We start from the raw sequence: 21265 nt of genomic DNA on the forward strand, positions 1-21265 counted from the left end.
TCCTTGTTCTAAATACAATAGTTGTTACTGTGTCATGTGTGGATTCCTGCGCCGTTATTATTCCCTTCGGGACAATTATTAACTTGAACCTTGAACGAAACATAAAACCTGTGGAAATCGTGATTTTTCCAAAGAGAAATCCAAGAAAATACAGAAAAACTCAAATATTCTGAACGACATCTGCTTCATCGATCAATAAGAAGAATTTGCCACTTAAAGATTTACTCACAGTGGAAAAAGTAACAATTATTTTTACTCGACTAAGAAACAGAAACTTCATTATTACTCAAGTAGAAGCAAAAAGTACTGTATGATAAAACTACTTCAAGAAGTACAAGTTCTTCAAAAAAGTTACTCAAGTACATGTACTCTCCGTTTACAAACCTTTTAATAACGACTTTCACTCCATCTGACCCTTTTGTTATTTCTGGTCTTCAGAGCTCTTTCCGACATGGCGTCCAGACTGGAGCAGGACCTGAGCTGTCCCATCTGCTGTGAGCTCTTCAGAGATCCTGTTCTTCTGACCTGCAGCCACAGCTTCTGTACGGTCTGTTTGGAGAACTGGTGGGAGGACAAACCACTGAAGACCTGTCCAGTCTGTAAGAGAAGGTCCTCGAAGGATCATCCACCAAGAAACCTGGCCCTAAAGAACCTGGTGGAGACGTTCACAGAGGAGAAAGGGCAGACTGCTCCAGCTGCAGAGCAAACATCTCCATCTCCACAGCAGCCCGAGTGCAGCCTTCACTCTAAGAAGCTGCGGCTCTTCTGTCTGGACCATCAGGAGCTGATCTGTCTGGTCTGTAGAGACTCCAGGACTCACAAAGACCACAGGTTCAGACCCATCGAGGAGGCAGCCTCAGACCTGAGAGAGCAGCTGAGGAGAAACATCAAACCTCTACAGGACAAAGTGAAGGTAAGAGACCTCCTCCTCCTGCTCCAGTCAGAGGAACATGTCCACAGAGCTCAGAGGAACATCAACATGTCCTGCTACAGAAAGGGAAGTCTGACTCTAAATAACTCTGATGTTTCTCCTCAGGTCCTGGATGAGAGCAGAGCACAGTTTGATGAAGCAGCGGCTCATATCTCACTCCAGACCAAACAAACACAGGCACAGATCAGAGCGGAGTTTGAGAAACTGCACCAGTTTCTGAGGGACGAGGAAGAGTCCAGGATGAAGGCTCTGAGAGAGGAAGAGGAGCTGAAGATCCAGGACATGAAGGACAAGATGGCCGCCCTGAGCAGAGACACGGAGGCTCTGTCCAAGACCATCTCGGAGACAGAGGAGCAGCTGAGAGCAGCAGACGCCTCCTTCCTGCTCCAGTACAAGACTGCAGAGGAGAGGCTGCAGCGCTGCCCCCTGGTGGAGGAGCCACAGATAAAACAATCAGATCTGATAGACCAGGCCAAACATCTGGGAAACCTGGGCTTCAACATCTGGATGAACATGAAGAAACTGGTGCAGTTCTTCCCTGTGGTTCTGGAGCCAAACTCTGCAGACTCTGATCTCATTCTGTCTGAAGATCTGACCTCAGTGAGAAAAGGAGAGAAGCAGAAGGTCCCACAGAACTCAGGGAGACAGACAGATGGCTCTGTACGTGGATCAGAAAGGTTTGTCTCTGGGACTCACAGCTGGGAAGTGGAGGTCGGGGGTAAGGTCTGGGCTGTGGGTGTGAGTGGACATGTTCAGAGAGGAGCGAACACTGGGTTTGGAGTTTGGTTCATACGTTTCACTGATGGTAAATATTCAGCCGTTTCTACCCCAGGCCCAGTTAAACGTCTCTCGGTGAAGAACCTGCAGAGAGTTCGAGTGAAGCTGGACTTTGACACAAACACATTGACCTTCACTGACCCCGACACAAACACAGACCTTCACACAGTCACAGACTCTTTCACTTGGATCTTTCAACATTTACGCACACGTGACGCTCCTCTGAAGATCTCACCAAAGAGCATCACAGTAACAGTGTAGAACCTACAGCTCCATGTTACTGGCCTCTCTCTTTAATCAAGTTCCTGATGAAAAACAGTCAGAGCTCAAATTGCCTCCACTAAAACTCTGTTCCTCCCGAGTCGTGCCACTGTCGATCTGTTTTGATTTAAATCTACACTTTATCAACATGAAGATATTTTGATGTTTAACTGGACCAGGTCATAATGAGAGTCTGTCAGGGTTTATTCTGTTATGTTTCTTTGTGGGTGTTTTTTGCTCCTAAAACAATAAAGACTGTTTCTATTTTCCACAAAGACTTAACAGCTGATAAGTGACATTCACCGCACGCCGGCGACACTTCCGATGACGGCCTACAGATGGAGACACTGGTCAGAGATTTGAACATCTCTAACTCTAGTGTCTGACCAAATAACACCAGTAACACAAGTGGACACAGTGAATGTTACTGAGCTCATCTATGGTCATGTTCGAAGAAGCCACAGGGGAAACAAAGAAAAAAACTCCCATTTCTCCTCCATCACTTTAACAAATGTTAACATAGGTGTGTAAGATCAAACTACTGAATTATTTTATCATTTTACAGGTTAATAATGATTGTTTATATTGTTGTATATTGTTTACTGTTGGTGATCTTCATCTTGCCCAGGGAATACAGTTTGGAGCTAAAACTGGCACATTTACAGAGATGTTAATTAATGTGCATTGTCCCTGTTCAAATAAACAAATAAAATTTGTGATTGTGATTTGTGATTCCTTTGTGTTGCCGTCTGTATCCATCCCCTGGGGTCAGCCCTATGTTCCCCGGGTCTGATGCTTCCATCTCAATAGAAGTGGGGGAACATCGATATCTTAAAGGAACAGGCCACCGTTTGTCCATACTGAGATATGTTCTTAGCTTAGACGAGTTCATGTGTACCTGTCTGGTCTTCACGCGTGTCCTCAGTCACGTAAACACAGCACAGACGGCGTTAGCATTTTAGCCTCTCCTCCTCTATAGCTCCAAACCAGGTGAAGATGGACGGCCCTCCACCAAGAAAACTTGCCTACCCCTGCCTTACAATATAGTTCCCCTTTTTATCCACTTAGAAAATCCACATTGTTTCATGTTGTGTAATTATACTTTCTCGTGCAACGTAACTATATTCAAACAGGGAAAACGTGAAGAGCTTGGTATCTTCTATCTTCACCTGGTTTGGAGCTATAGAGGGGGAGAAGCTAAATGCTAACGCCGTCTGCGCTGTGTTTACGTGACTGAGGACACGCGTGAAGACCAGACAGGTACACATGAACTCGTCTAAGCTAAGAACATATCTCAGTATGTAAAAACACTGGCCTGTTCCTTTAAGGTTAGTGTGTAGAGCAGGGTCAGGGTTCAGCTGATTGATATGACGTTTCCCTCTCATGACTTGTGATTGGTTGATGCACCAACTCTCACCCACTGTTGAGCCCATTCATTTTGAATGCTTAATTATTAACATAAATTTTCATATAAATAAACAACTAACCATTATCAATATCTATAGGCCCCCATCAGCTCCTGCTGATTCTATGAAGTGCATTATTTCAACAATAAGCTTGATCAAAACGAAAGAACTTATGATCTTAGGGGATTTTAACAGTAATTGGCTCCATCGATCATCAACGAAAGACAAATATTTAGTTAGAAGTCTCAATCTTACCCAATTAATCACTGAACCGACCAGAGTTGACCAACGTCTTTCTTCACTCTTGGACTGGATATTGGTCACCCATCCAGATAGAATATCTGTCTCAGGAGTTCTGTCAGATGGCTTTAGTGATCACTGTATTGTTTTTTGTGTATGGAAAATTCATCTTCCAAGAGTTGCTCCAAAATATCATTACGGTGAGACAAACTAAACATATCAACACTGAATCATTCATTAATGATATAGTTAATATTAACTGGGACAGATATCAGCTTATAGCGTTTGCAGAGGATGCATGGAATTACTTTTTTTCTGAAGTGTCTAAAATAATTGATAAACATGCTCCTTTGAAAACATTTCGTGTTAAAGGCAGGCATCTGCCTGGGACTAATTCCGTGTTGCTTGATCTATTTCAGGGGTCGGCAACCCGCGGCTCCGGAGCCGCGGCTCTTTCATCCTTATGCTGCGGCTCTGAGTGCCTTAGGAAAATAAATTACTAAAAAAAAAAAAAACCTAAGTGTAGCAGACCGAGGCAGTAGCCCACTTGTTAACTGCATTGCTTTACAGTGATCACAACGCCACTCTGAATTGTGGGTCAGAGAACCCAGTATTGACTTTACTTTCTGATGAATTATCAGAGTTTTCTGTGTACAGGCCTGGTATTATAACATGAAAAATCATCATTACTTTGTATATATTTCTTCAGGACCATTGCTAACTTTCTGCTATTGCTGCATATTGTTTGGAGTGCCTATTTGCCAAACTATTGTACAATGAGTAGGCTAATTGCTAGTTATTTAGAACAGAAAGTACAGGGAGGTAGACTAAGGCGCTTTTTAAAAGGGAAGATATTTAGATTATATATGCAGTAAAACTTAGACATTAGCAAGTGTTTCAGTACTTTAAAACTTCACTTATTCTTATGGTCACCCTCTGACAGCTTGCTTGGTTGTTTCTCCCTACATTTCCTTTCCTTGTCTATCCGGTTCCATAAAGTGATTGGACCAAAAATGAAGAGCAAGACATTCCACTTCATTTAAGATGAAACTGAATTGATCTCAAATTGGAGAAACTCACTTGTTAGCTGCTCTTACACTGTGGGGTGCAAATAAAAAAAATGGTGGAATCAAAGAACTAGGTAATGTGAAAAACAGGTGTGAGTAAAGTATATTGTATATAAATTATATGAAAGGAAAATAGCTAAATCCATTGCTCTGTTACATAAAGTTAATTTCTTGAAATCAATCTTCTTGACTTACTAATACAACAGCATGATAATACTATATTTAACTTAACAACCTATAGAAACGTATACAGGTCATTAATTTACCACATTTTCACACAAAAAAGGCTACTGAGATATAGATATAGAGATCCATAAAATCCACTATTTATTAAATCTAAGTCACTAAAATTCACAAAATGTTATGATCTACTTTATTATATGATTCTTCAGCTTTTGCCTAAAGCCAAAAACAAAATATTGCCAATGAACATCCCACAAAGTAAAGAGAAATAGAAAGTTACTATAATCACAAAATGACACACATCTTTAAAACACACTGGTTTAATTCCGAAACAATGGAACAAACTGTCGCTGTGAAAGGACTTTGTTTGTGGTATAAACTTCAGAAAGAAGTAAAAGAGTCAGGAACTGTCCCGGCATTCAAGAATGCATCAAAGCCACAATGTTTAAGGACGATGAAAATTAGGTTTGGACATAGCTAATGTGAGATACTTGCTTTAAACAGACATAAAAATTATGTTGTTTTATTTTTATTTGTATATTGTAAATACTGTACAACAATGGCACAAAAATATCAGTAAACTGTTATTATTGCTGTTAATATTTAGAAAGCTGGACCATGAATAAAATAACAGACAGATGTAAAGTAATAATGGGTAGATTCATAAGACTGATGTTCTTTAAGATAAGATAAGAAGAACTTTATTGTCTGTTCTGCTCCTTTTCATTCAGACTTGTGGGGACCAGTTTTTATTGTTACTTTTGATTGAAATTAATAAATAAATTGAAATAATAACATTGGTATATTGTGTACATTTAACAGAAACTTTAAAATGAAGCAAAAATATAAAGCATCAACATGCATAAGCATATTAAAAACTTTTTTCAAATGTAAGATTTGACTTTAGATACTGGGCTAGCGTATAAAAGTTGCGTTCAAGTGTCTGCTTTTTGTGTGTTGGATATATGAATACACGTCCAATGGACATTAAACATTGTCTTATGATATGGACATGATAAAGAGACCACAGAAAAGTAACTTTATACAATAGAAAACATTGTCATATAAAATAGATTTTAAAATGTGAACGGCATGAAAATTGTAAAAATATCAAGCTGTGATTAGAAGCTATCCTTAATCCTTAATAATATAATACTTGCATTTGTTGTTAAAATGGGTCTTATCAGAAAATGCCTGTGCATTAGGTTGCATTGAATGACGTAATGTACAATTATATTTTCTTAGATTTATGCAATATCATATAATGAATGGGATTATCTGATGAAGCAGTAGAGGACAGATGCACATAATTCTCTGCTTGTAATGTTTAGATGACATTCACATTTAGTGTTCTTAATATTCTGACTGTTGTGCCACTTGATTAATATAGCCATGTAATAAACCTAACTAAACTGTAAATATTCAAGTTCCATTTTAATGTTTTTCGTGATACTGTCTAAAGTGACACAGACATCCCCTTGAAGGCAAATTAATGTATAAATCCAAGAAGGTTTGCCGACTTATGGAAAATAAAACAAGAGGCAAGCAGGGGTCCATAGTAGAACCGCAACTTTTCCATTTTGAGAAATTTGTTAACAATGTATTAGGGATGTCACAATCCTAACATTCTGAATAACAATTATTGTGAGGAAAAAATGTAATAAAGATATTCCCTCTGATCTGTGACACGTGAATTCACTCCAATTACAAAAGAGTTCTTTTGGGACTCTTCGGCAATATCATGCAATTATCACGAAAACGGATAAGATTTGTTCTCAGTGCATTGGGTTATTGAGCTTGCTGCTGACATGTGTTTTGGTCTAGATTTAACACCTGGTTTTGTACACTTGTATTGTCTTTTGAGTATACACCACCAGCATACTATAGAACTCATTGCCATCAAAACTAGACACTGAAAGATCATTTGCTGTGTGCATAAGCAACAATATTTAACTTAAGTACATTTGGTTTAGATTTTCCCCAAACTGAGTTTCATACTTTGCTATTTCATCATCTTTGTTTTTCATAACCTTTACAATATTTTCATAGGTTTACCCCTATACCATGAACAACTCAATTTGCTAAGAGCATTCAACTTTTTCCAGTATACATCCTTTGTCACTTTTGTCTCTCTTGTACATCACAAGATATTTACAACTAGGATTTGTTTTCCGTCAATCGTACAACATGACACATATAACACACAACACATAACTTAGATAAATAATAAACTATAAAAACTTTAAACTATAAGACTATAAGGGCATGCATAAGACGGTTACATTTAAACTATGATAAGGAAACAACAATTTGACATAGAACAACAGCGTGTTTTGTATTCACAGATGTGTAAGTGCATTAAGCACGAGTGTGGACAGACCACATAGTGAAATAGAGCAGATTATTGAACAGTGTTTTGCATCTTTTCACACTGGTCACAGTCTTTTTCTGTTGCATTTCCTTTTCATTTCTTTAAGCTTCACCTATTTCCTATAGGGAAGCATCTTTTAGTTTTGCTCATCCTGGCTTTCTTCACAGTTTACATGTTTAAGTCGTGTGCAAGTACCATATACACTCCATCCTAATGACATTTTAACAGTAAAAGGCCCATAATTTGGATTGTTTACAAACTTTTTGTGACTAGTGCGACTTTGGAGCATTCATTCCGATTAGCAATTCAACATATGATTCGATTTCTGGAAGATCCACGTGACTTAAGGACCGTTTCTTTATGGCCTCTTTGGTAACCACATTCACTTTTGTCACATGGTATTGTCTTTTTGATTATACACCACCGGAATAGAACTCATTGCCATCACAACTGGAAACTGAAAGATCAATTGTCAACGAAGTAGATAGTGTTTGTTGAGGTGACATTGTTTGCAAATTGTTTTTTTTGTCTTTTCAAGTTGAGTCTTACAGATGTTATTCTGTGCAGAAACTTGATGTTAAACCATTTTTCTAAAAAATGCATAGGTTTGGACAATTTTATTGTCTTTGTGTTTGTGTTGGATTTCACATCAACTGGAATGATTGAAATTTACCAACTCCACTGGTCCCGGTTTGAGCTTGCTCTGATTCAACTGTTGAGAAAGTGCTATGGACATCAGGATTGAGCTCAGGCAGATCAGTTTGATAGATTTATCCACTGAAACATTTACATGAAGCATAGTAGGATGATTCAGGCGGCAATTGTCACAAATGGCACATTTTATGCATTGTTTGTTACAATGTCCATACTCAAAACATTCAAGGCAAAGTCTCAACAACTTTCCTTAACAAAATTAATCTTTTCTCAATGTTTCGGGTTTGTAAACCCAGGACAACAATTTAAAGAATGAGATTGTGAACAAAATGGACTGTTAGGATTATTAGCTTTAACAGATCTGTTATTAGCAGCAAAGTTCACTTTCCTTTTTAAACTGTGGTCAGTCAACACTTTGATTTAAATGTCACCAATTATGGGATCAGAGATGATTTTCAACTGGCGTTCAACAAAATTACAACGTCTGAGACATTTTTCTTCTTGGATGTCATGCGACAGTTATTTCATTTTGTACGGCAGCTTTGAGGTTATGCTTTTCATGTTGAATGACATTAGACTCATTTAGGTGTGGTAGTTGAGTTGCGTTTTGTTGTTTGATGAGCAGGTCTGATGTTTAATTTTGCTTTTGCAGAAAATGTCCTGTAAACTTTGATCTCTGTCAAATCTTGGTGGTGAAGGTATACTTTGAGATGGATTGGCTGCAGGTTGGATGTTAGGAGTGATTTCTTTGGTTTGTGTGCGTTGTGTTTTGTCAAGAGTAGTTGCAGTTTGCATGATTTTTGGTTTGGTGGTTACATTGGTAGTTTGTTGCTTTGCTCTTGATACATAGCACGAGTTCAAACCGTCACTGGATGGTCTCCAGGTTAGCAAGCTCAGAATCTGCAGCTCCACCGCCTCAATCTTCTTCCTTATTTCCTCAGTCTTATACTACTCTCCTTGCTAAGAAACGCCGGTTTGTTGTGTTGACCGCATCCCACTTCTACGCACTCGGGAAATGTTGAAAAGAAGCACATATTTTTACTAAAAACAAAAACAGTTCGCCTTACCAAATGTTTTGTTTATTTATTTATTTGTTCATGTCATGCCATAACACAATGTTTTTTTTTCATCCATACATGAACAAAAAGGGACGGAGGGAAGATTAATCTTGTATTATCTGTTCCCATTAGCAACTTTACAACAACATTAAAGCAATAAAGCGTTCTACCCAAATTCCTCACCAGGTCACAAAACATAACAAAACAGCATCATTTGTGTTGCAGTTCTGCAGTTAGATTCAGGTGTTTTCAATTTTCGTAATCTCTCAGGCATACGGTTTGCCCACCAGAGACTACTCACTTCATTTTCGTGCTTTATACCAGTCTGCGTGAATTTATGGCATCAAAAACATGTTTGTGTGGAAATCAGAGACACAATGCATGCTGTAAAACTCTTTAAAAGCATCCCACCTGTGAAAACACTGTGCATGCGTAAAATCTTGTGAGTGGAGGTCCTGATCAAACACACTGGTGGCATCCGGGGCCTGTTCCCGGGAACAGCGACATGTAAACCCTGGGATGATGCTTGGGGCTGGTGAGAAACACTTTTGGGGGCAGATGTTGGACACACGGGAGCGCTTGGGACGTCTTAACATCATTATTGACGTTAAGACAATAGGGTCATCATAAACACGATTGGGGACAGGTGGTGGGGGAACTGAGGAACAGTCAACAGTCGGGGGACAGTGGGTCATAAATCATCAAATACAGTGCGGGGTGGTGGTGGGGGGGGGGGGTGAAAAAAGTGCATGTAATACATGCACCCTCGGGAAAAAACTTAAAAAACAAACAAACATAAAGGCAGTAGCAATAGCGTAAATTTAGATTGAGGGAGACAAAGGGGGCAGGGCGGTTTGTTATCATTTTTATTATTAAAGGTGCTCCTGTCAATCAACAGTGGTTGCGCATGAATCACACGAGGGCAGGGCCGAGGGAGGTGGGGGATTTGGCGCAGTGGCTTATGGGATGGCACATAGCTCCTAATCACCGGTTTGTTAGCATCAGAGGTCCCTATGCTAAAGTGGCTATGATAGTTAGCACCAGAAGTCCCTATGCTAAAGTGGCTATGATAGTTAGCATCAGAGGTACCTATGCTAAAGTGGCTATGATAGTTAGCATCAGAGGTCCCTATGCTAAAGTGGCTATGATAGTTAGCATCAGAGGTACCTATGCTAAAGTGGCTATGATAGATAGCATCAGAGGTCCCTATGCTAAAGTGGCTATGATAGATAGCATCAGAGGTACCTATGCTAAAGTGGCTATGATAGTTAGCATCAGAGGTCCCTATGCTAAAGTGGCTATGATAGTTAGCATCAGAGGTACCTATGCTAAAGTGGCTATGATAGTTAGCATCAGAGGTCCCTATGCTAAAGTGGCTATGATAGTTAGCATCAGATGTCCCTATGCTAAAGTGGCTATGATAGTTAGCATCAGAGGTACCTATGCTAAAGTGGCTATGATAGATAACACCAGAGGTCCCTATGCTAAAGTGGCTATGATAGTTAGCATCAGAGGTACCTATGCTAAAGTGGCTATGATAGATAGCATCAGAGGTACCTATGCTAAAGTGGCTATGATAGATAACACCAGAGGTCCCTATGCTAAAGTGGCTATGATAGTTAGCATCAGAGGTCCCTATGCTAAAGTGGCTATGATAGTTAGCATCAGAGGTCCCTATGCTAAAGTGGCTATGATAGTTAGCATCGAGGCTCCTTTTCCTAACTCCTTCCTAACTGACAGACCAACTCGGAAGCATCTTGTCATGGCGGACGCTGACGCACATCCGGTTTGGCGTAAGAGCTCTTAGCAATTTGCTCGTTTCGGACGCAGCAAGAGACCCAGAGACTCAGAGACTCAGAGACCCAGAGACCCAGAGACTCAGAGACTCAGAGACCCAGAGACCCAGAGACTCAGAGACTCAGAGACTCAGAGACTCAGAGACTCAGAGACTCAGAGACTCAGAGACCCAAAGACTCAGAGACCCAGAGACCCAGAGACTCAGAGACCCAGAGACCCAGAGACTCAGAGACCCAGAGACTCAGAGACTCAGAGACTCAGAGACCCAGAGACCCAGAGACCCAGAGACTCAGAGACCCAGAGACTCAGAGACTCAGAGACTCAGAGACTCAGAGACTCAGAGACTCAGAGACCCAGAGACTCAGAGACCCAGAGACCCAGAGCTGAAGTGGAAACACAGACACAGGAGAAACAGAAGAAACAAAAAACTAAAGCAAAAGATTCAACTTTCAAATGCCCTAAAAGGAAAAACACTAAAGGATTCTTTTAAATGTCCAGGTTTGTGTCTCTTAAACTTTGACCTGGAAACACTTGTTCAGTGAAGTTAGATTCACACACAGCGGTGGGAGGAGAACTCCTTTTAATTACTTAAGTAAAAGTACTGATACATGAGCTACACGTTTACTTAAGAAGGAAAAATATCAGATTATAAAAAGTATGCACTTGCAAAGGTGCTTTAGAAGTCAAAAGTATTTCAAAACATTTAAAAAAAAGTATTCCAGGACTAAACCAGGTGTAAAATGAGTCTAAACCAAGACCACACCAGGGCTCAACTAGGACTAAACCAGGACTAAACCAGGACTTAACTAGGACTAAACCAGGACTAAACCAGGACTTAACTAGGACTAAACCAGGACTAAACCAGGACTTAACTAGGGATAAACTGAGTGAGAGAACGTGTTTAAATCAGTTCACTTTAACTTTGACTCCAGATCACAAACCTGCTCTGAAATGTAATGAAGTAAAAGTAAGAAGTAGTCATCATTAAAAGGTACTCAAGTAAAGTAAAAGTACCTCAAATTTGTACTTTTTACTTCATTACTGACAAATGATCCTCCAGGGATTGTGCCAGAAACTCTTCAGGTTTTGGTCCAACTGTGTCTCTTAACATTTAAACTTTCACAATAACAGGTTTAACTTTTCACTGATTAATGTTTCTCCATAAATGTTTTGGGGAAGTTTTATTTTTCTTTCATTGGTGCGACAAATATCTCACTGTAGTCGCTCTTACAAACTTTACAGCCTTGGTCTGAACAATGAGGTGATATAAGGTTTTCCAGAGGGATTTTTTAAATTTCTAATTCTTAATCTGATTTATTGAGTTTTGAATTTTTTAAAAAAACAAGGCGAAATTTCAATGTTTTTTTCCCCCCCCACAAATAAACCGCTATTTCACATTTACTCAAGTACAATAAACTTTGTGAAGAAGCTGTACTTATTATAGTAGTTATATCATCAGTACTTTTTACTTTTACTTGAGTAACATTGTAATGAAGTGTCTTTACTGTGAGTCACTGTTAAAGTTACAAAAGCTTCACGTCGACTTTAAACATCTGTAGTTTGTGTTTCGTTCCTTTTTTATGGCATTTTCTTTGGAAACATCTGGATTTTCACTTTATTACAAGTTTTGTTTCTCATCGTTTATGTCACGACTGAAACATTTCGTCAAACAGTTACTCAGAGAAAGTACTTTTTACTTGTACTTGTATATTTGGGCGTCTCCTCCTCGTCTGGTTAAAGTTCTTCATCATCTGTGTCTCTGTTTAAACGTGATTCTCAAAACAAAGACCTGAGGATTGTTGATGTTGATTCTGACCGTCAGGGGGCTGTGTGGGGGCCAGGTTTGGGGGGGGCTGTTGGGGGGTCGTTGGGGGGGGGGGGGGGGGGGGGCTGTTGGGGGGTCGTTGGGGGTCCGGGCTCAGGCTTCCTCTGGTCTTTAATCACTCGGGAGGGAAAGGTGTGAACGATCGGTGATACTGTCCCAGAGTCTGAGGGACACGTCCACACACATCCCACACCAGCCCTGACGAGGTCACGCCCAGACTCAAACAAACACATTTACTGGCATTTACAAAACAGGCACCAGGGAACTTTATTTCATGTAATATTGCAGATTTAAAAAAAATAATGGCTGTAAATAAAACCTACTTTGTTTGGTCCTTTTTTTGTTTCTGATGTTGGTCATTGTGTTGGGTTTTAATCCCAGACTATCACTAAATCCAGTCACTAACACCGGTGATTTTTATAAAGATAATCCACCCGATAAAAAGAGTCTTTTCTATTAAACTGTGTCATGTCTGATAAAATGAAAGAAAAGCCTCATGAGACGACCAGAGAAAAACAATCCAAAATCTGGGAACAAAAAATTTAAAGTTGTTTTTTGGTCCAGTCGTTCCTGGATGTGTGAGACGTCTCTGGTGAAGCTCAGTGTCCTTCAGGAGAGAGAAGCTAAATATAAATAACTCTGTGTTTCTCACTTACTGTGAGGCCGGAGACACAAATACACTGACCCTCCCCGACCTTCATTACTGTGGAAACATGAGGCTGTAGGAGAAACACCCAGGCCATCAGAGATGTCCAAGACAGAGACCCAGGACACTCAGATAAACTCAGATCATGAACATCACACACATGGATCTGCTCTATAGTGTTTAGGGTTAAAACAGGTCAATAGTTTAGGCCGATTTCTTCTTAAAGTGCATTTGACACATTAGACACACTTTCTGCTAAAACAAACACAACTATATTCAAGATTTTGCTATTTTGCTTGTTTCCAGTTTTCTTTAGTTTGGCCATTTTTGTAAACAAGGTGAATCTGCTTCAAAAGTCACATAAAAATAACTTTTCTGATCAATATTTCTTCATTCAAAATCGCTGCTTCCAAATAAAATGAGAATTATGGAACTGATGTTTAGGTTTTGGGCCAGTTTGGTCCAAAACAACAAACTGATCTTCACAAAAACATGTTTAATTTTTGTATTTATAGATTTGTTTTGGAACTTTTTAATTTAAGGCTCATTTCTCTCACATGGATGAGTCAGTGTCTCACTTTAGGAGCTACAGACTCCAAACTTCACAGCCTTGTTCAGGTTTTTTAATGTCTGATTTATAGCTGGATTGATTGAGTTTTGCTTCATATAACTGGACCTTTAGCCTCTGTTATAAACTCAGACATTTGAAGGTAAAGGAAATGTAACTGTTACAAACATGTGAAGAAAGGGCCGGGTCTTTACCTGCCCAGTGTCTCCCTGATAACACATGAAAGGCGAGTATCGAGGATCTTTTGTCTTCGATGGAGCTGCTCTCCCATTGGCTGTGTCCGACCCACATGCCCCGCCCCCCGCCTGATCTAGCGCGCGCCCCGAGGACAAATCTCTCACTTTTCTGCAGCAGCGACAGAGTTTCAACACAAACCTCAAACCTCCGCTCCTGCTCTGACCCGCTCTGGTCCTGCTCAGACCCGCTCAGACCCGCTCAGACCCGCCGCGTCCACGGAGGATTCGTACCGGACTTCAGCCTCCACAGCCGGGACACGGGCCGAGGATCCCCGCGCACCGGTAAGTCCAAATGAGCCTGATTTAAAGAGAAAAGATCAGCTGTTTAGTGACGTAGCGCCTCACGTGCGTTTATGTCTGATATTTGAGATATTTGTGATATTTGTGATATTTGTGATATTTGTGATATTTGAGATATTTGTGATATTTGAGATATTTGAGATATTTGTGATATTTGTGATATTTGAGATATATGTGATATTTGAGATATTTGTGGTATTTGAGATATTTGAGATATTTGAGATATTTGAGATATTTGTGATATTTGTGATATTTGTGATATTTGTGATATTTGTGATATTTGAGATATTTGAGATATTTGAGATATTTGAGATATTTGTGATATTTGTGATATTTGTGATATTTGTGATATTTTAGATATTTGACTGACGCAGAATCCAGAGTCTTTGTGCTGATTTATTTACCTGCGACTGAAAAACACCGGAGCGGTGGTTTCAAAGTGGGCTCCGCGGCCCCTTTTTGGTTCACTGTCCCCGTCCCTCCTTATAAAGTCTTAAATTTGCAGAAAATGTGGGGTTAGGACTTAAGTTTGAGGCTGTTTTGGTGATTTAGCTGTAGAGACAATCCCGACTGTTGATGATATTTGTAACATCACAGTGTGTTCTGTGTTATGGACTCAGGCGATTTGCAGGCTGCATTTGAATGTAGATGGTCTTTATTGTTTCGAGGCGCTGATTGAGTTTGTGCCTCTTAGTTTTGTGAATGTGATGTTTGTGTTTGGGGGAAAGGTCTTTAGGGATAATTAGATGATCTAAATAAACGTCTCCACGGAGGCGGATCACGTGACCAGCTTTGTTCTGGATAAGTTGTTGTTTATGGGACTCTTGGTTTTGGCTGTAAGTGATAAAACAGGTGGGTCAGAGTTTCTTGTTCAGTTTGAGTCACGTTTGTAATATTATATAATCTATTTTAAAGTGAAGAGCTGTAACTGGAGTGACCTGGACACAGATACTCAGTGAGACAAACCTGTGTTAGACACGTGTCTCACCTGCACTGGATCATCTCTGTTCTTTAGTTTCATTTGTTTGGAATAATACATGATTGTCATTGATATAGAATCTAACATCCACATAATGAGTTATAAACATGTGTACAATTGCAAATGAAGGCAATATGTAAAAGAAAGTCCCCGTCCCTCTTTAATACATGTTTCCACAACCGTGTGTTAATTGATATTATGCAGTTTGCCTGTTTCTGTTTTAAATCCTGTCATTTACATCATACTTCCACAAAGACATTTTTTAACCTCTAAACCCCCGCCTTCACCGAGTGCAGTTTGTCCAGTTTGGCTTTACCCAAATCTAAAAGCTTCTAAACTGGAGAGCAACCGTGTTAACGCCTCATTTGAAAGCTAAGATCTACAAAGATGATACTTTTTGTCAAGTTGTCGCCGCATTTTTGTCACATTTTTGTTCATTTTTTGTTGGTTTTTCATCTTTTTTCATCGCTCTCGTTTTTGTTGGTTTTCTGGCACATTTTTGTTCCGCTTTTCTCCTTATTTTCCTTAAATGTGTCTATTTTCTTACTGTTGGGTGGCATTTTAATAGAGTTCACGTCACATTTTCTTTTTCATTGCGTTGTCAGTTTTTGCATCTCTTTTGTCTCTTGCTCTTTTCTCTCCCATTTTGCCACTTTTTGTTGCACTTTTTAGGCGGTGTTTTGCGTCACATTTTTGGTTTGCTTTTTGTTGCTCTTTCGTGCTGCCTTTTACTCCTCACTATGTCTTGTTTTTGTTGCTATTTTGACGTTTCAAACTTGGGTCTGAATTTCGAGGCAGAACTCACTCACTCACATTTCTCATCCGCAAACAGTCGTCAACACAAAAACTCTAAATCAAACTCAGCTACAGTTTTTACCTGAACTTTGACACAAAAACCGTCATGTCCAATTTGGTTTTTAATCTTCTAGTTTACAAATCAGATCAAATCAAATATGCCTAGATCTGTTTTGCATCAAATATCATTGAAAAGCGTTACATTTGACTTGCTGCTGCTGTAGAAACTCTGAATAAAATAAACGCTGTATTTGATTTGATTTATTGGCTGAAATCTTATGTGTTGTGGCTTTAAGTTTGTTTGTCCTGTGTTTCACGCCTTTAACCTCGGTCTTGTTCTCTCCCTCAGGTATCGTGAGACGAAGGGGAAGCTGAGCGTTTATAACCCGCTCTCTCCGGTGTTGGTGAGAAGTGGAGCCACAGACGACGAGGAGGAAAGACCTTCATCATCTGGAACATCTGCTGAACATCTGGACTCAAACACAGAAGGTAGAGAGAGTTTCATACGAATCGTGTTTATTCAAATTCTGTTTCTGCTTTTTGTTTGGTCAGAGACACATGCAGTGGTCGCTACACACCAGTATAATATGTTATTGATAAAGAACCCACATATACGCCATGAAACAGACAAAACTATATATATAGTCAATGGGAAATGAGTCAAACTGCTATAGAACTTTACCTTTATCTCGGTCAAATAACTCTCTGCCCAACATTTCTTCATTATAAGTTGTTGCTTCACTGAAATATACTAGTTATTAAACAGATATTTTCCATCTAAATAAGTCATATTTTCATATACACTTTAAAGGTGCATTATGCAACTTTTTAAGTGGGAAAAAGGTTTATTTCTGTGCCCTGACCCAGCGGCTGTATCAGGGGTCAGTGGTCTCTACAACACTTCAGGATCAATTGTTTTGGAGTTTTTTTTTATATCTTTTTTTTTAAAAATGTAATGCTACCCAGCCCTATCTATAAGTAGTAATTACATTAATAACTATGTTTAGAATCTATAAAGCCTTCTCCTAACCTTAACTCTTACAAACTTGTGCCTGATCTTAACCAGACACTGGGAACTATGGATCTGTTTGGAGCTTATAAATGTAAACAATGGTTGCAAAGATGCGGAAATGTTTTATAACAAGGTTTAAATTGAGTGCCTTTTGATGTCATTTTCAATTCTTAATACTAAATGTTGATATCATGAACTCAGGAAAAAAAAACCATCCTTTCTGAGGATTTGCAAACATGTCATAAAACATAGGAAAGATATTCCTATTTCAGCCAAAACTGCATCTAAATATGTCTTTAAAGCATAATTTTGGTATTTTCACTGAACTTGTACAGTGAAAAATTGTTAAGCGATGTCATAATTTTCCAATAAATTTAGATTTAATACCAGTTTGAGTGAATCCAATTTAATTCTTCTTAATGACATTTAAGTCCTCGATTGTGGCTCTACTTTTGGTGCTTTTTAACGACCTGTGGAGAAACCAGGTCGAAATGAAGAACAAAGTGTTTGCCACAGCATTACAAACGGAGTAACGGGATATTTCAGGATTTTTGACATAGGGCCTCATTTCCTAGTTATCCAGAGTGTTGCTGATTTCTGGAGATATTTTTTTTGTAATTCAAGCAGTTCTTATATTTGAAGAGTTTCGTGGCGCTAGGCTAATGCAAGGCTAGTGCATTTCTATGGTATCAGCTAGCCTGCATTAAAGACATGTATATGGTTAGTCTGGTGTTATAAGTGATTTGCCTCAGGTGCACTGTGGAGCGGGTCAGACTGTTTTTAATGCAGGCTAGCTGATACCATAGACATGCACTAGCCTTGCATTAGCCTAGCGCCACGAAACTCTTTAAATATAAGAACTGCATGAAATACAAAAAAATATCTCCAGATATCAGCAACACTCTGGATAACTAGGAAATTAGGCCCTATGTCAAACATCCTGAAACATCCCTTTAACAAAGCAAACGTACCAAATTTAGTACAACATGTGTCATATTAAGTCATTTTGAGTGGCATATTTGATAATGACAGTAGATTTTCATGGTTTATTCTCTGACTCTGCTGCAAGATGAGGTGGAAAAGTATGTGTTTGTAAATCTGTTTCTTTCTCTTCAGTGTTGGTGTGAACTGGAGCCACAGACGAGGACTCGAAGGCCTTCACAGATCTGCGTTTGAGAGGATGGAACTATAGACAACAGCACAGAAGGTAAAGGGATTTCTAAACTGGTTCATCTACTCCTTCAGATCAGTATCCAAATCACATTAAACTAAATCAATCCTTTTTTATTTTTACAGAAGTCAAGAGACTGGACAAGGGGACGACTCCTGAAAACTCTTCAAATCTACGGGATCCTCTCCTTAGACTATAATCTCTGTCGAGATTCATTTTTTGTGAACATTTTAATCAGTGCAAAGTTGTAGAAAGCACAGGGCCACAATGACAGGGTAAAATCTACTACTCACTGACCACTATACGAGAAATCAATTACTACCAGTTGTCGAATCGTAAAATGGGCAAGGAAAGCTCCATCTCTGACGCTCAATGTGGATCTTTGATGATGCAAAGCGGGCCGCCAGCTCGTGACTTTTCGTTCCAACAAGAACATCCTTCATCCATGTCTCCGGCGAACCACAGCCAGGACCCGGAAGCCGAGGATCCTCCTCCAGATATGCGAGATAACGCGGCGCAAACCTCTAAGTTTTTCAAAGTCGAGGCTGAAGAAATGCCCATCGAACCGCCGCAGCCAGACGTGCGAGAAATTGCAGTTCAAACCTGTCGACCTGTCAAAGAGGAGGATGAAGAGATGTCCTGTGAACCACCGAGAAAAAGAATCAAGTCAGAGCCAATATATGATTCAACTGAATTTGATGGTCCGATTATACAAGTCGAAGAAATTCCCAGACTTTCAGCTGTTAAAGAAGAGACAGAAGATTCCTTTCCTATTTCGGCCTGTCAGTACAGTGGACACCGAAATACATCTGCCAAAGAAGAAGAGAGTCCAGACAGAAGTTCGCTTGCAGCCTGTTCTCAGCTGGTGTCCTCCATCATCCAGGGAGTGCTAGTAATTCGGAAACAAAGGGGAGAAAAGAGGGGAATCAAAGCAGAAAGTGAGGATATGGCCATTGATCCAGACACAGACGACGAGCAGGACATAGAGGATCAGCTTCCACGCCTAAACCAAAGCTTCAATCAATTGTTGCCAGTCGTTGAAGAACATTTGGCTGAATTTGTGAAACAAAAACAAGAGGAAGTGTCTGTTGAAGCTGCGCCACAAGATGATCAAGCAGTGTCTGAGCTGATGGATTCGCTCTCCCAGCTTGCACCAGTTCTACAGAAATCAGACGAGGAAGTGAGACCAATAAAGGAGGAAAGTGTGGAAGCTTCTCAACTCGTCAAAGCAGAGGATGAGGAAATGTCTATTGATCCAGTCGCTGACGATGAAGGAGAAGCATCGCAGATTGAACCAGAGAATGAGGCGATCACATCTCACATTGTCAAAGCAGAGGATGAAGAAATATCCATTGAACAAGTAATGCATGAACAGAACGCAAACAGAACTTACTGCTTACGTGAAGTGTTCTCAAGACTCGTCGGCGCTGTTACCCACTTGCAGCAAATAAAACAGCACACAAGGGAGCGAAGGAGGAGAATCGAGCAAGAAAATGTGCGAAGTGAGGCTGAGGAAGCGACTATGGAACCAAACCAAGATGTCCGCCAAATGAGAAATGAGAGGCCAGTGCTTGTTCTGTCAGAAACTCCAAATCCTCCACATGAACTCTCCAGCAACTTCCTAACAAATGCTGGCGATGGCTCTCAACAAAATGATGACGGCCCTGAGAATGAGGGGCAGATGTCTCCGTTTGTCGAAGCAGAGGCTGAAGAAGGGTTCATTGAACAAATCATGCATGACTGTTTGCGTGAATCGTGTCAAGACAGGAGACGAAAACGTTTGCAAATCGAGGCTGAGGAAACGTCTATTGAACCAAACCAAGATGTCCGCCAAATGAGAAACGAGAGGCCAGTGCTTGTTTTGTCAGAAAATACTGTGCAAACCTCTCAAGCCATCAAGCAAGGAACTCCAAATCCTCCAAACGGGCAATATGAACAAAATGAAGGCGATAACTCTCAACAACTGGACCAATTTTTTATGCCTGAACAAAATGATGAAGGTCTGGAGAATGAGTGGCAAATGTTTCCGTTTGAAAGGCCCCTTGAACCCCTTATGAATGACCATTTGGATCGTTTGCGTGAGTCACGTAATCGTTTATTGTCGAAAGTTGACCAGCTAATGCAAGCATTGAGGTTGCGCCAACAACAAACTGAACGTTTGCAAACAGAGGCCGGCAAAACATCCAACAAACAAAATCAAAATGTCCAACAGCTTAACAGTCAAGTATCTGTCAGAAAAGAGGGCGAGGACCCAACCCCAGTTTTGCCAGAAAATGAACATCCAGCTTCTCAGTCCATTACAGAACGTCCACATTCTTCCACTGAACCAATGGCACAACATGGCCGTCGTGAACTCTCAAACACAACAGATGAAATGAGTGAATCCAAAGAGGAATCCAACAAAGAAGCACAAGATGGCGACAAGTACCTTCCCAATGGCCATGGTGAAATCCTGAGCCGGAGCATTAAAAATGAAATGAGTGAATCCGAAGAAGACCTCGATAAAACGCAAGATTTCAATCATTACCTTTCAAATGCCCGAAGTGAACTCTTGAACGGCACCATCAAAAGGAAGATGAGTGAATCCGAAGAATCTGAGGATGAAATGCAAAATGGCGGCCAAGACATGACAAATGGCAGACGTGAACTCCCAAATCAGACTGACACAAATGAAGCAAGTCAAACTGAAGAACAATCCAAGGATGAAACACAAGATGGCAGAAACAACATGCCAAATGACCAACTCTTGAACCAGAATGTCACAATAGAAATAAGTGAATCCAAAGATGAAACATGCGGCCAAGACAATGACCAACGTGAGCTCTTGAACCAGAACGTCACATTGAGTGAATCCGAAGAAGAGTCCGAGGATGAAATGCAGGTTGGTGACCATGACATTCCAAGTGAACCTTTGAACCAGACCGTCCAAAATGAAATGAGTGAATCAGAAGAAAGAGTCCAAAGTCAAAACGACATCTTTTCTGTAAC

At 40.0% G+C, this 21265-nt stretch overlaps 2 protein-coding genes across 2 annotated transcripts in view; both read left to right on the forward strand.

Annotated features, from left to right (window-relative positions):
* Positions 1 to 21265, forward strand: part of LOC306964332 (uncharacterized protein) — a gene marked incomplete at its 3' end in the record, with an annotated part of 391619 nt that overhangs the window by 125504 nt on the left and 244850 nt on the right. The window lies entirely within an intron of this gene.
* Positions 452 to 2168, forward strand: LOC306964331 (E3 ubiquitin-protein ligase TRIM35-like; the record flags this gene model as incomplete). Its single annotated transcript, XM_079558322.1, has 2 exons — positions 452 to 913; positions 1037 to 2168. The coding sequence occupies 2 exons, from the start codon at positions 452 to 454 to the stop codon at positions 1967 to 1969; spliced, it is 1395 nt and encodes a 464-aa protein (XP_079414448.1). The 3' UTR covers positions 1970 to 2168.

Source organism: Gobius niger, assembly GCF_951799975.1.
Source record: "Gobius niger genome assembly, chromosome: 6".
Classification (NCBI taxonomy): Eukaryota; Metazoa; Chordata; class Actinopteri; order Gobiiformes; family Gobiidae; genus Gobius; species Gobius niger.